The following is a 14616-nucleotide window of genomic DNA, read 5'->3' as shown; positions in this document are numbered from 1 at the left end:
GGTGAGTCCCTGTTCTAGATGGAGCCGGCCCATCAACCAGGCCCTTCCTGCCTAGCGTCCCACGGGAGGCTAGGCGGGAAGGGCCTGGTTGGTGCGTCCGCACTCGGTAGGTGCACACGGCGTTCTTGAGAACGCCGTGTGCACCTACCGAGTGCGGACGCCCGTAGCCCACGCCAGGTTCCCTCTGGCGGGAATAGCTGCTGGATCACAGAATCGCAGAGTCACATTTGTTTGGTGTGTGGGTGTATTATGTGTGGGTGTATTATGTGCGCAGTCGCATCATATGACCTGGATATCCGGAGCGCTACTAGTAGTTTCTTCAGGCACCGGGAGAACTCACGTAGGGCAAGATTACAGGCAAAAGGATAGTCAAGTATTATTTATATATTCTAATGTTACCACACACAGAACTACGGCTTAGAGTTGGTGAGTACTAGCTTCTATCAGTTTTGTTAAAGCAAACACTATTAGGTTTTAGTAAGGAAGCGTTAGACTTGGTCGACGGCAGTACAACGAAGGGTTTTGGGTTTGGTGTAATGCAGTTCATGGAATTACCAGAAAGTAGCGGCAATGTGAAAGCTGGTACGTCTTTTAAGCTTGGTGGTAAGTCAGAGGTCAATGGGGCGGTTGCAGACGGCCAGGTTGATAATATATCTACAGTCGATGATATAGTGACGGAATTGAGGAAGATCTCCAATTGGAACAAGTCGTTTAAAGAAGATATAAAGTTGGTGGACGAGCAGGTGAGGCATACTCAAGTGGAATTGGAATCGCTTGTAGCTCGAAGCGCGAATAATAACAGACATTTGAAGGATCTTCTGCTGTCGACAAATGATGTACGGAAGTTGCAGCACTTGTTGGAGGGTTTGACTCAACAGCAAGAGGCTATAAAGAAGAATTCAGAGCATGAGTTGGAAAAGTTGTCAGGAATGTTAGATGGAAAGTTGTCTCGTATAGTGGAGAGCCTACGGAGAGATGAAGGTAAGTATGCAGAACAGGAGAAGGAATTGCAAGAATACAGACTGAAGCATGGAGAGTTGCAGGATCTAAGCAAGTGTATCGCGAAAAAGAAGGATGAGTTATTTGAATTGAAAGTAGATTTTACCACAACTATGGAACTTCTTAAAGTCCGCTCAGAAGCGTTAGACTCGCTGGAAACAAGATATAAGGCGCTTGAAGCGCAGCTTAGTGAACAGTTGTTAGCACGCTATAAGTTGATGCAGGATGCTGTTACATCTTCCGCAGCGAACGCTGCGGTACCTGGTGTCTCTAACCAGCCAATTTCCAAGATTACACGCGTGACTAGTATGCTGCGGTCGAAGTACGGTACAACAGATACCAACAGACGCGTGTTATCACTTTCTAGTGTGCCAACAGCTGCCAGTGCCCGTAAGCCATATTTGATGTCACCAGGTTCTGCTACAGCGACCAACAACTCAGACGTGGAGAACGATTCATATTAGGCTTTGCGATACAATAACCCTCGCCAAGCGCACATAGAAAGCACCGATTATAGTAGCAGTTGGAGGTGCTAGACGTACTTACAGGTCTCATAATTCTCTCGAGACGACCATATACATAATATCCTGTTACGTTAAAAATGATATATGCTGGATGATGATTTTTGTTTTGGCCGTTATTTAAAGGGACAATTTGTTTCATAGTTCGAGCGACAATGACCATTCAACACTAGTTCGAGAAGCTGCTGCATGATGGATGATCTTAATGGTAGTTCGCAGCTAAGGCCGTATTATGATGCGGGCTCATTCAACGCAGGATATTCGGCTGTTTTCAAGCCAGACTATGGTGTGGTTGATCCGAATGGGTTCAATATTGCATCTAAGTTGAATGTGGTGACGCAGCAAGGGCTTAAGAAGTATGGAAAACGAATTGGAGGTGATCGGAAGATGCTAAGTGAATTAACTACTGGTATTAAGGCGCGTTTTGGTGGTATTGGGTCCGAATACGGCGATGGGAATGTGAACGAGAAGGTTATCAAGTCTTTGGGCAGTCTGGAGTGGGCCGATATATGCAATTACAGAATTTGGAGGAGTGTATTCAACCGTTTGCTGCAGGAATTTTTGAAGAAGTACTTTCAGCATTTAATTCAGCTCCCATTTGATACAGCGAGGTTATTGTTGCAGGTTGGTAAGTTTGATGCAGCTGGGATGTCGTCGAATAAGAGGGCTGGTCATAGGATAGATGGGTCTTCGAATGATTTGGATAGTGGTGATGAAGATATTGATTATTTCCCAACGGTTGGGGTTCATAACGACAACGGAAGATGGGGCTCTCGGACGGAACCTTCAGAAATAGTGGCATCCTCTAGCCAGCAGATTGCACCATCTTCTTTACACACGATGGAAATTTTAAATAGCATTATGGATAAAGAAGGTACGAAAGGTGTGTGGAGAGCTAACAACACAGTATTCATCTACAACTTTCTCTCGGAGTCGTTGGATGCATGGTTCACAGGACTGCTCTCTCCCTTCCTACATGTCCCAGACCCTTACTTTATTGACATTATTCATTCTCCTGATATACAAAAGTCTGTTATACTAACGTTAGCGGCCGGTGTTTTTACAGGCCTAGTGTTGCTCCCATTAGATTTGATCAAAACTAGGCTAACTATTGGTCAAATAGGAAACGGCCAAGAGAGGTCGCTACGGTGTCTAGTCAGAAAGTGGTCATGGAGAGACTATTTCAAGTCGTTGCCAGGTGAAATGGTTGTTCTAAATATGACAAATTCGTTGGTAGGAAGAGCTTTCAAGGAATTGACTAGTATACTGCTGTATCAAAAATACAACATCGACAGGTTTTCAAGCCGTATAATCTACCACACTTTAGATTTCATATCCAATTGTATTCAGCTCTTCTTTAAATTACCGGTAGAGGCACTTTTGAGGCGCTGTCAAGTGAAATACTTACTGGATGAAGACACACCATTCCATATAAGCCCACAGGATTTGATTATAAAACCCCGTTCATACCGCAACATATTTGTCACTTTCCGCAACTACGATACAATAGCTGAATTATGGCGGGGCTGGAGAATAGGCTTGATGGGTGTGATCTGTGGACATGGCTTGAGGTTAATAGAGCTGCAGAATGTAGTCACAGAAGAGGAAGAAAAGTTTTGATTGATTGACAAAGTCATCACTGCGTTCTTTCCTTGTAAATAGTATAAACCCAATTATAATTAATTACCTACCCTTTCCTAGTTTATATTTCCTTTGTCTATACCACCTATCTTTGTTTCTGCTGCTGCTTCTCTGCTGTATGCAGTATTATTATCACGACGATCACTTTCTGCAATAAGATATTCACCAAGAAACCTTAGCGGATCCTCCGGGGTCTCTAAAGCAACAAGTCTCATCCCCTTAAGCAGTGCAGGTGTGATATGGGTATTCAGATATTTGCGTGTGGAATTTCCACCTACAGTTTCAGCAATATTTATTCTATCCGTATTGATTTCGCCAACATCCCTAGACTGATCTCGAGTCTGTTGCCCGTCAGAGAAAGACAGCTGTGCTCCATTGCCACTACCCTGAGAGTCAATCTTCCCTCCAGAAGGTGTATAAATGTTATCTGCATCAGTTATTGCACCCTGTGTCTCTTCTTTCTGCTCCATTGGTTCCTTTGCCATCATTAGACACTTTCTCCAAGTATATGAGTGTATAAATCCGGGGACCATATTTGCAACATAATTGTGTTTTTTCGCCTACTTTAGAAACAAGAACAACACAACTTTGGATATTCGTTAAACTAAATATATCAAAGCTGGTCTATCACAAGAGTGCAGTAGGTAATCTATTCTCAGAGGCAAATGGAGAGTGATCCCTTTTACCAGGTTCTAGAAGATGCGAAAGAACAGCTGGAGCAGCTTCTACAGCACTTAGAAAACAGCTCGGTTGTGCAGTATTCAGAGATACAAGAAATAATCAACGAGGTGGAAGAAACTATACAGGACCTAGATAGCAGTGTCACAATACTCAGTCGTGAAGAGAACAGCGATGAGAATGAGATATCAAATCGCCGGTTAAGAATTCAAAGCCTCAGGGATCAGTTGGCAATTGTAAAGAAAAAAGCAGAGAAAGGACAGGCTTTAAATTCCTCTACAGACTTCCTGACCACCGAGGAGAGTGCAGCTGGTGGCATTGACTCTATAGGTGCACTCCAAGAGCAGATGCTACGGGAGCAAGACTCCCATCTTGACAATATTCATCACACAATGCAAAACCTTCACGCGCAGGCGACCACCATGGGCCAGGAGTTACATGACCAGAGTGCCATAATGCAGGACCTTGAAGGCGGAATCGACACCGTAATGTCTAAACTCTCACGTGGACGGCGCAAACTTGAGTGGATCTACGAGCAGAATAGTGAAAGATACAACGATTGTTGTGTTGGACTCCTTATCGTTATTCTCATTGTTCTTGTTATACTTTCCTTTGCTGTTTAAAATCAGTTAGTCGCAGTCTAGATTGAGGAACCGCCAGATTGTCATGCTTATGTGTTTCATGCTCATTAAAGCCCACAAAGGTACAATATCAAAAATTCTCACGCCATTTTGTCGATGCACAATGCATTCAATGCACCGTTACGAAAAACTGAGGGCTGGGCGAAGGGAGGATAGGGGAATAGGAGCTGACATCTCAACTACTACACCAATACTACACTAGATGCAGCAATAGTAGTTCGAAAATTGAAAAGTGGTACCACTTTTCAATACCACTGGCTTGGTATCCACCCTATGCGTACCCAGAATACTCGACCTACATAACCGCAGCATGCCGTTATGTAGATTGCCAGGGTAAACCGTTTTCTTTTGTTAAAACGAACTGTCATGCAATTCAACAACCACACTGCGAAGATTTATGACACAACCTGTACCCACTGCACTGTCACTGTAGCGCTTTCCCATCTTTTTAATGCGCCATATTTCTCCGTAATGAGCCTGCCCATTCACAAACTGGCAATATATTTAGCCATTAATTACATTAGCCTGCCCTATCTCAGGCTCAGATGGCTTTGCTGCGTGTATCAATATCAAGTTCTCGAGAACCATGCCTATACAAGCCAAGCCATACTCTAAATTTGTGTAATTGCAACCCTCCCTAAGCAGAAGGTCTAATACATAGTCAACTACCTGCTCTCAAGCATCGACAAAAGACGTGAGAATACAAGGTCATCGCGATTCTAAAGCTTGTATTCCGGCACTTCTTTATTACTAATCCCTCGTTTGAGAAGACAGGAGGAGTACATAACGTACATCGCTCGCTGATTTTTTCATGAGCCTAACTACCTAGTTCATATCCAAATCCACAAAGGAAAGAAAGACTGCGTAAAGTCAGTTCTTAAGAGCTAAAGGTTGGAGTGGCAGGTTAGTTTACCATCTGGTATTTCGAAGGGTTTGCTAGGTTTTAACTGGCGTCGAGACAGATATTAGCTCGGAAATAAAAAGGACTAGAGAGGTGGAATTATAAATAATTACAAAGATAAAAGTTGGTAGCAGCTTGCGGATATTGGAGACTGTGAAGCATGGCAACGCAGTACGTTGATCAGTTAGAGTTTTCATCTTATCCGAGTGGGAAGTCGCAAGGGAAGCATCACATCATTATAGTTGGTGCTGGAATTATTGGTGTGTGTACTGCTTATTACTTGACGAGACACCCGGACTTTGATGCAAGAAAGTACCATATCACTGTTATCGAGTCTAAGCGGGTGGCCGGAGGTGCCTCTGGTAAGGCAGGAGGGTTATTAGCTATGTGGGCGTTTCCGCAGCAGATTGTGCCTCTTTCTTTTCAATTGCATCAGGAATTGTCCGACGAATACGACGGGGAAAATAACTGGGACTACAGGAGATTAACTACAGTTTCATTGGAGGCAGATGTACAGGAAACATTTGAAAGCGATTGTTTCGCTTCAAGGGAAACTCCGTCAGCGTATGACTTAAAAGTCCCTCTACCTAAGAAGAAAAAGCGATCAGGAAATAGTAAGAGGCCCATGTCCTCTTCTTTAAGCAGTTCTGCTGCTGAGAATGAAATGAAGCAAGGAGATGTGTTTCTGACAGATAAGGATGCTCAGGAATCTGAAGGCGAATGTAGAAATCCTACCAACTTACCAGAAGACCTAAATTGGATTAGAACTAACCTAGTTCGTGATTGGTCGTCTCTTGGGGGGACTGGTTCCACTGCACAAGTACACCCTTATAAATTTTGCCATTATTTATTGAATAAGGCGGTTGAAACAGGTGCTGTTGACTTAATTCTAGGTAAGGTTACTCAAATTTTATTTGATGATGTCTTTACTGTTTCAGGTGTAAGCTATATACCGAATATGGATAATCCAGAGGAACAGGCTAGGGTGAAAGAGGTTAATATCTTGGATACACAACAGTTAGTTCTCTGTATGGGGCCATGGACGTCAAAAATATTGCCGGATTGTCCGATATCAGGACTTAGAGCCCATTCTATTACGATTAAACCCTCAACGGGCACTGTGTCTCCGTACGCAATTTTCACAGAGTTAAAAATTGGCTCTAACAAATATTTTTCTCCAGAAATGTACGCAAGAAAGGATGAAGTTTATGTGTGTGGAGAAGGTGATACTCTTGTGGAACTACCAGAAACAACTGATGCTGTTGAAGTGGTGCGTGAAAAGTGCGATGAACTCTACCACTATGTTTCTAAGTTATCTCCAAATCTTTCTAAGGGCCACATCTTAAAAAGACAAGCTTGTTATTTACCTGTTTTAAATGTTCCAACAAGCTCAGGACCATTGATTGGTGAGACGAACGTAGAAGGATTATATGTTGCCTCTGGTCATTCCTGTTGGGGCATCAACAATGCCCCTGCGACTGGTAAAATCATGAGTGAGTTATTGTTGGAAGGTGAGGCTAAGAGTGCAGATATTTCTGCCCTAGATCCTGGGTTATACTTTGACGCTTCTGTGTTTGAATAATGCTATTAAATATTGAAAAGCAACCAGTTGCATTTGGCATCGCTAGTACTTCAGCGCATACGTCCTTGTAATTTCTGATGGGCAAAGGATTATATGTGGAATTGAATGTTTTTCCAATCCATTTTATAATTTTAAGAATGAAAAGTGATATAGAAGCATATGAACGTGGTGACATGATTGGTTCACTGGTTACCAGTTAAGCACATTTGAACTCAGTCGAGTAAATATTCTAAAAAATAAAAAGCAAATATCGTATAAGAATGCCAACACAAACATATTATACGCTTGCTGACTTGTGGTTTAGGGTAGCATATATAGGTGGAAAACAAATAGAGCTTCAAAATAAGAATGAATAATTTTTTTATTTTTAAAAATAAAAACCCTTTCTCGTATGATTACTATAGATCACAGAGTTTCATGAGTTCATTATTTTGAATATGCGTATATGATTAGAGTTTATATATGCACCGTGAGCCTTCTTTATCATACAGCATATTTAACTATTAGATTATTGTCTGTCGTTCACTCGCAAATTCTTGAAGGCTGCACTAGCGCCGGAGGTGGCCACGCCTTTCTTTGTGTTGTCATGTTTCACTGCATTAAGAACCTCATATCTACTACTGGAAAGGACCATATCATCAGCTTGGTTACATTTGTATCCATTTCGCTGCATTTTATTTACATCGCTTTTCACTTTAATTTGTTTATTCGAATTGACGTTCTGTTTTACCACAATTTTGCCTTTCGGTAGAGGAATAGGGTTCTCTTTGATAGAAGGCGCTGAAGAAGGTGGTGTGAACCCAATAGTCGCTTCAGAAAATATATTTTCTTTCTTTGAAGGCGTAGACCTGGTGCTACGACCACTAGAGACAGATGCTTTCCGAAGTCTGTTGGATAGCTCATTTTCATCTAGATTATTCTTAAACTTTAAGAAACATTCTGACCATTGTTCATTAGCACTGATATTTCCCGCCCCAGGTGGTAGGTTATTTCTGAAAAAAATGACCCATAGCTTCTGTCTGTACTTTTCAAGTATTAGATAACCCTCGTTTTTGGCGGTAGTAAATTGGTAATTATATACCGATAAATGAGGGTCTGCAATATAGGAGATGGGGTAGACCGCATTTTTATAGACATATGACAGATTTCCAGAGTTATCGACCCATAGTAAACATAACTTCGATACAGAATGGAGTTCTGAAGACTGCCCATATATGAACTTTTGAATGAGAGAATCATTAACCTCAGAAAAGGAATCAAACGTCAAATTCTTAACATTAGGATCATACTTCATTTCGTATATCTCTACCCAATCCTGTTTCATAACATTATCTGGAGGTACTATAGTTGTAGAACAAGATGCAGGTGATTTCTGCAGAGGTTTATGGGGCGTTACAACAGGGACCGCCGTTGCCTCAGGTCTTGGTGGGTTCAATCCATTCCTTAAAACAGTTGATGAACCAGATCGCACAACTGGCTTCGAAGGGCTACGATGTATGGAAGACATTTTAGGATTCGGATCCATCATAACAGCGGCTGACGTGGGTGTATGTGGTTGGGGCAAACCATTGGTACCTAGAGGTGACTTGGGGTTGATGCTACTATCGTTAAGGCCTAGCATCTTTCTCCATTGTACAATGCTGGAAGTTGTATTGATCTTGGTGTGCTTCTTCTTTCTTTGAATGGCTACCGGGATGTTGTTCAATGGGGGATCCAAAGAGCGTTGTTTCATTGCTTGCCTGGTACCGTTTATAGGTTGAGGTAGCTTCCAAACACCTCTCCATATTCTGTCTTTATCAGTCCAATCTATGCCTGCAAACCATCTGTGCTGCTTAATTTGATCGATACTGTACCTCTGAGCAGAGTCTAACACCAATATTTTAGACACAAGATCTACAATCAGCGGATTGACCTGCGAACGCCAACGGTAGTCTAGTCGCACTATCTTTTCAAAGGTTTCAAGCTCATTATTTCCTCGAAATGGAGGCGTTCCTTGCATGAATTGGAACATCATACATCCTAACGCCCATATATCGGAGCTATGATAACACTTGTTTTTCAGCAACAGCTCTGGTGACACATACTCAGCTGTGCCCACAAATGACGTAGCGCTTGTCTCCTTCGCCTCTACCCCCTCTGAACCAGCTGCCAGCGCACCAGCAGGGCCTTCCAAAGTGCAAGCAGCTCCAAAGTCGGTGATCATAAGCCTACCTTCCTTATCAAGCAAGACGTTCTCAGGCTTAAGATCTCGGTGGATAACGCTCATGGAGTGGATATACTCTACCGTATCAAGCAGCTGACACATAAAATGACGTGCCCACGTCTCACTGAATGTTCCATATCTCCTTAACAACTGCAGCAACTCGCCACCGGGAGCAAGATCTAACACAAAATACAGATTCTCCAAGTCATGAAACGTATAATACAATTTGATGATCCCCGGATGGTTCGCACGTCCCAACACATTTAGAGTATTCTTCTCAATTGTAACATACTTTACCTTGTTCTCCCCAATGATATGTTTTTTGGAACAAATTTTGATTGCATACGGGTGTTGATTGGACTTGTCCGTCACCCTATACACAGTAGAATAAGAACCATGACCCAACTCCTCCCTGAAGATGAAGTCCTGCGGTGACTTCCTCGACATACCGTCTTATATCTTGTATTTTTTTCTTTTCTCTTAATGCTCTTAAAACCACCTTATCAAGCACCCTAAATCGCAAACAAATGTTTTTTGAATCACGTACTAATATATCAAACTCCAATGCACACAAATGAAAACAGGAAACATATATGCATTCACACCGTTATATAAAATATAGATGCACGCACAATCAATTAATCTCGAAGTATTCGTCACTTACTCTGCTATCTTTTTGAATACGGATCCGCTTTTTTTGTCTGGTGTCCTATCACACACCTTCAGTCACAACACTACGAACTCAAAAAAAACACAAGATAACCTCCTCCAGATTATTCGAACCAGTCCTGAATTGCTCCAGTACCTAGCAGATAATAATATTGGCCTCTTTGTGACTTTATTATATATCTTCTTTTATGGCTGCTTTAAGCTAATGTATTTAATACATGATGAGCAAAGCGAGTTCCTATTTTTACAAGTTTAACAGGCCGCCGCCCCAATTACGTATTGTGCATCCATCGTTATTAATGATCTATAAATCCACTCACGTGACTAATGCGCCAAAAATAAAAAGGTCTTCACGTCACCTGACCAGGATTTACCGTGTTATTGTAAACTTGGAAGCATACCATTCAGCAGCTGTGTATAACTCAGCAGGTTATCATTCCACGTGAATACTATGTTCTGCTACGTGCTGCGCATGGCTCTTGCTAGGATGATGATTTCTTCTCTCGACTCATTATCCCTATTATATAAACACATGTAGCTTATGTCATCCTCTTCTATAGTGTACGGGTCTCGCTAGCTTCAACAGTGGAAGACACACAGAGGACCAGTAACGGTGCTTCGTAAGACCAGATGCATTGTTTGCTGGTCAGTTCTTTCTCCTCAGCACTAAGATACCCATCAATCTGGCTGGAGGGTGTGATGAAAACAAAATAGTTATTACTTAAGCCTGAGTATAATTAGTGTGTTAGACAAAGATGGCCATCAAGGCAAAGACGCTATAGAAAATCAGTAGCGGGTATGCAATCAACACTCTAACGTTATGAAGCTGTAAGTAGTAAGTGAAGAAGCCGGATGATGACCAGGTACACCAGACAACGAATACCAGGCTGAGGATGTAGCCGAACCAGTTATCGAGAGAAATAAAGACGCCGATGGTGGCTAGAAAGCATAGAGGCAAAAACGAGTAGCCGAGGATTGATGCGGTTTTTAAGAAAGAAACAGAGTTGGAGTTTAGGCTGGGCGACGGAGGAGAGGAGACTGTAGGTCCTTGTGTAACAGAGGATGACACGGAAGTCGCTGTAGCAGCCGACAGGCTAGGTCTCTGGTTGCTCATGAGCTTTAGAAGCTGGTAGAGAGAAAGAGAACCAAAGAGAGCGACACCATATATATACCCAAAATGAACCTTGCCAGCAGTCAAAAGCATAGTGCCGAAAATCAGACAAAAGAGAAGTGGACCAGAAAGATCGGTATCGTTGAAAATCTCGAGAGGAAGGTTAACAGACTTTGTAGGTGTAAGTACAAATTTCGTCTTTGAGAGTATATGATTGAAGTTGATACCTAATTCTTCGAGAAATGGAGGTTCGTATGAGTATCCTCGCGTAGATAAAGCATTCAGGATGCCATTGGGAAGCTGTTCATTGGTAAAGTTTGCTGGGTTACCAGAAGGCGACGATGAAGATCCGGAGGGATCAAATGACATTGCACCTTGGGGAAACTGGAACTGTTGAGAGGGTTGGTAAAACCTACCATTGGCACCAAGCTGTTGATTATAGTATGACATCTCTGCTATATATTATTGCTTCCTTTTGTAAGTTGTGTTGGACGTTAGATACTTGTCTTGAAATCTCGAACTTGATTTAGCAGTAAACTTCCTGAAAATCGGGTAACCGATATTCCTCAACATAAAAATTTGACTGACATATTATTAAGCTTCATCAGGTTCAATATAACTTTTGTAATAGTAGTAGTGGATTCAGAAGCACATTCCATTGATTTAGGACCGCTTTAGGGAGCCTTGGAGATTTTTAATATTTTTCATAACGATAAAACATGGGTATTATTGATAAGATTAAGTCCATAGAGGAGGAGATGGCTCGGACCCAGAAGAATAAAGCTACAGAGCACCATCTGGGTCTTCTAAAGGGTAAACTGGCGAGGTATAGGCAGCAATTGTTGGAAGAGAATGCTTCCTCGTCTGGAGGAGGTGGCACTGGATTTGAAGTTTCGAAGTCAGGTGATGCTCGTGTGGTACTTATCGGATATCCCTCTGTGGGTAAGTCATCGTTGTTGAGTAAGGTGACAAGTACGAAATCAGAGGTTGCAAATTATGCATTCACGACGTTAACCTCAGTACCTGGAGTGTTAAAGTATGAAGGAGCAGAAATACAAATTGTTGATTTACCAGGTATTATACATGGTGCCTCGAAAGGTAAAGGTCGTGGTAAACAGGTAATTGCAACTGCACGTACTGCAGACTTAATAGTAATGGTTTTGGATGCTACCAAGAGTAACCATCAGAGAGAATCTTTGGAAAAAGAGTTAGAGTCAATGGGTATACGTTTGAATAAGGACAAGCCTAACATTTATTTTAAAAAGAAGGAGACAGGAGGTATCAAAATTACGTTCACATCTCTAGTGAGATCCAATCTGACTGAGGATACCATCAGGCTTATCTTAAGGGATTATCGTATTCATAATGCTGAAGTTCTCGTTAGAGATAGCGCATGTACTGTTGATGACTTTATTGATGTCCTTAATGAGCAACACAGGAATTACATTAAATGCTTATATGTTTATAACAAGATTGATGCAGTATCTTTGGAGGAAGTAGACAGACTTGCTCGCGAACCTAATACTGTGGTGATTTCGTGTGAGATGGATCTAGGCTTGCTGGACGTTGTAGAGGAAATATGGTACCAATTGAACTTGAACAGAGTTTTTACGAAGAAACGTGGTATAAAACCGGACTTTACAGACCCGTTAGTCGTAAGGAACGGTTCTACAATTAATGATTTGTGTCATCAGATTCACAGAGATTTTAAAGAAAAGTTTAAATACGCTCTGGTTTGGGGCTCCTCCGCAAAGCATTCCCCACAAAAGTGTGGTTTAAACCATAAGATACATGATGAAGACGTCATTTGCTTATTTACCAAATAGTTATATATAGATATATATATAGATATATATGAGTGTGCTTTTATGTGTTTCATCAAAAATCAAGTAGCAATATACCCGAGATTTCCTCCAAATCTGTATGATGCAGCACAGGGCCTTCAATCAATGATCCTTTGCCATCCTCCTTTTTTACTTTATCTTTGTTCTCCAAAGATCTTAAAACAGCTTCTCTAACAAATAACTTGATGTATTTCTCAGTAAGGGTAATTGTATCCTCCGTGATCCTCGTACTATCCTGGGTAAATGAGCACAGTTGAAAAATTCGTGCAATAGTATCACTAGGCACCACAGGTTCTTGTGAATGGTTCATAATGTATGATTAATAAGCCTATGCTTCAGCATAACTTGAGTCAACTTAACTTGTATAACTGGTCATCCTTCTGCTTTTTTCCACTTTAGCGGAATGCGCTAGAAATTCTTCAATGGTAACCACCATGTACAGAATAACTAAAGGTCAAAAATTGTTTCAAACTAGCTATTGCTTGGTTTTGCTATAAAATGTAAATTTAACCTAACCTCGAATCCCTCGATATTGACCAAGAGATTTAGCAGATGATTGCCTTTGTTCAGAAGCTTTAAGGGTAATATACACCATCCATCACCTTTATCTATTGCCTTCGCATCTTCATCAATATCGTAATCCAATAAATTTATAGAGTTAGTGGTAGAGTTCTGGAACGGAAATCTGCTACCCAGACGACGTGTTCTCTCTGCTCTATTAATTTTGTGATCATTACCAAGCATATAAGTGGGTGTAAACTTGGCATACTGTTCAAGAATTTGAAGATTAATATCCTTTCCTGAGTTTTTAATTATTTTGTAGTCATTTACTGAAACAGCCGGGATGTTAAACTTTCTAATTGGCATAAACAATGTATCGGAGGCAGTAAGAGTGCATTCAATTGACCTAGAAGGGTTGGGGTTTATTACAACAATTGCGAAAGCTGATGGGTCCTGGTGATCCATTCCCAATGCAACCGCTAGTTTTTCAATTCTAATACGTGGGAGTATGTTCATTGCAAATGACTCCTTATGAAGTCTCGAGGATGATGGAGAATCATCTGGGACACTTAGTGTGTGATTACATTGTGGACAGGTATATCTGTATTTGCACTTCAGATGCAATCTTTTGGGATACAGCACTTCATTACTGTCATCTTTCAGCGGCAGTGGTATTTGTTCACTAATTAATTGATGCAATTTTTCACCAACAGCAAGACGTTGTACAATTGATCTGGGCGCATTCCCTTCAAGAGCGGATACAATCTCATCAAATTTAAACGCCTTTCCTTCCCATTGCAACAGCTGCTTTTTATTATGCAAATGTGTGATCAGCTCATATGCTCTAGCATTCTTTGAGCTGTACAATTCAAGTATATATTTGGTTAATGATTTAATCTTCCCTGTAGGCGGAGTAGTAAAAGTCCACTTACATCCAGTACAATTAAACAAATAGCATTTTTTATCCGAATCCATCTTTTCACTGGAGATCACAAGTGAAATATCACATCTAGGACATTGAAAACAATTTCTGTTACAAAATATCTGATCCATTTTACCAGGCTCCTCTAGGCATTTTGGGCAATATTTAACTACCGGCTCAAATCCTTGGCATCGAAAACAGCTTAAACTGTAACATTCTCTACAAATATTTAAGTCACTCCATTTAACTAGATTCTTACAAATACATTGATACCTAACTTCCATATCCGGATCATCCATGTTGTGTATAGAGAGGCTAAAATATCTTGACTTGTTTGAATATTTCATTTAACCTAATTCTTCCGGGGCAATTTTTAAGATATCTTCAGACTTCAAAAATATTC

At 41.2% G+C, this 14616-nt stretch overlaps 10 protein-coding genes across 10 annotated transcripts; 5 read left to right on the top strand and 5 right to left on the bottom strand.

Moving 5' to 3' along the window:
* Nucleotides 1-536: 536 nt before the first annotated feature.
* Nucleotides 537-1463, top strand: MPC54 (Mpc54p; the record flags this gene model as incomplete). Its single annotated transcript, XM_003646334.1, has 1 exon — nucleotides 537-1463. One exon carries the CDS (start codon nucleotides 537-539, stop codon nucleotides 1461-1463), a length of 927 nt encoding a protein of 308 aa, XP_003646382.1.
* Nucleotides 1464-1712: 249 nt separating this feature from the next.
* Nucleotides 1713-3140, top strand: UGO1 (mitofusin complex protein UGO1; the record flags this gene model as incomplete). The annotated part of the gene is made up of 1 exon (XM_003646333.1): nucleotides 1713-3140. The coding sequence occupies one exon, from the start codon at nucleotides 1713-1715 to the stop codon at nucleotides 3138-3140; it is 1428 nt and encodes a 475-aa protein (XP_003646381.1).
* A 77-nt stretch (nucleotides 3141-3217) lies between these two features.
* SDC1 (Sdc1p) lies at nucleotides 3218-3694 on the bottom strand (the record flags this gene model as incomplete). Its single annotated transcript, XM_003646332.1, has 1 exon — nucleotides 3218-3694. One exon carries the CDS (start codon nucleotides 3692-3694, stop codon nucleotides 3218-3220), a length of 477 nt encoding a protein of 158 aa, XP_003646380.1.
* A 132-nt stretch (nucleotides 3695-3826) lies between these two features.
* Nucleotides 3827-4462, top strand: TLG1 (Tlg1p; the record flags this gene model as incomplete). Its single annotated transcript, XM_003646331.1, has 1 exon — nucleotides 3827-4462. One exon carries the CDS (start codon nucleotides 3827-3829, stop codon nucleotides 4460-4462), a length of 636 nt encoding a protein of 211 aa, XP_003646379.1.
* Nucleotides 4463-5541: 1079 nt separating this feature from the next.
* On the top strand, nucleotides 5542-6963 carry TDA3 (Tda3p; the record flags this gene model as incomplete). Its single annotated transcript, XM_003646330.1, has 1 exon — nucleotides 5542-6963. The coding sequence occupies one exon, from the start codon at nucleotides 5542-5544 to the stop codon at nucleotides 6961-6963; it is 1422 nt and encodes a 473-aa protein (XP_003646378.1).
* A 508-nt stretch (nucleotides 6964-7471) lies between these two features.
* Nucleotides 7472-9613, bottom strand: PKH3 (protein kinase PKH3; the record flags this gene model as incomplete). The annotated part of the gene is made up of 1 exon (XM_003646329.1): nucleotides 7472-9613. The coding sequence occupies one exon, from the start codon at nucleotides 9611-9613 to the stop codon at nucleotides 7472-7474; it is 2142 nt and encodes a 713-aa protein (XP_003646377.1).
* A 967-nt stretch (nucleotides 9614-10580) lies between these two features.
* On the bottom strand, nucleotides 10581-11396 carry YIP1 (transporter YIP1; the record flags this gene model as incomplete). The annotated part of the gene is made up of 1 exon (XM_003646328.1): nucleotides 10581-11396. The coding sequence occupies one exon, from the start codon at nucleotides 11394-11396 to the stop codon at nucleotides 10581-10583; it is 816 nt and encodes a 271-aa protein (XP_003646376.1).
* Nucleotides 11397-11665: 269 nt separating this feature from the next.
* RBG2 (Rbg2p) lies at nucleotides 11666-12772 on the top strand (the record flags this gene model as incomplete). Its single annotated transcript, XM_003646327.1, has 1 exon — nucleotides 11666-12772. One exon carries the CDS (start codon nucleotides 11666-11668, stop codon nucleotides 12770-12772), a length of 1107 nt encoding a protein of 368 aa, XP_003646375.1.
* A 52-nt stretch (nucleotides 12773-12824) lies between these two features.
* MHF2 (Mhf2p) lies at nucleotides 12825-13100 on the bottom strand (the record flags this gene model as incomplete). The annotated part of the gene is made up of 1 exon (XM_003646326.1): nucleotides 12825-13100. One exon carries the CDS (start codon nucleotides 13098-13100, stop codon nucleotides 12825-12827), a length of 276 nt encoding a protein of 91 aa, XP_003646374.1.
* Nucleotides 13101-13261: 161 nt separating this feature from the next.
* On the bottom strand, nucleotides 13262-14560 carry Ecym_4519 (uncharacterized protein; the record flags this gene model as incomplete). The annotated part of the gene is made up of 1 exon (XM_003646325.1): nucleotides 13262-14560. One exon carries the CDS (start codon nucleotides 14558-14560, stop codon nucleotides 13262-13264), a length of 1299 nt encoding a protein of 432 aa, XP_003646373.1.
* Nucleotides 14561-14616: the final 56 nt, after the last annotated feature.

The sequence above is a fragment of the Eremothecium cymbalariae genome, chromosome 4 (genome assembly GCF_000235365.1).
Source record: "Eremothecium cymbalariae DBVPG#7215 chromosome 4, complete sequence".
Classification (NCBI taxonomy): domain Eukaryota; kingdom Fungi; phylum Ascomycota; class Saccharomycetes; order Saccharomycetales; family Saccharomycetaceae; genus Eremothecium; species Eremothecium cymbalariae.
The sequence above is the reverse complement of the archived record's forward strand: the minus strand, read 5'-3'. Positions and strand labels throughout refer to the sequence as shown.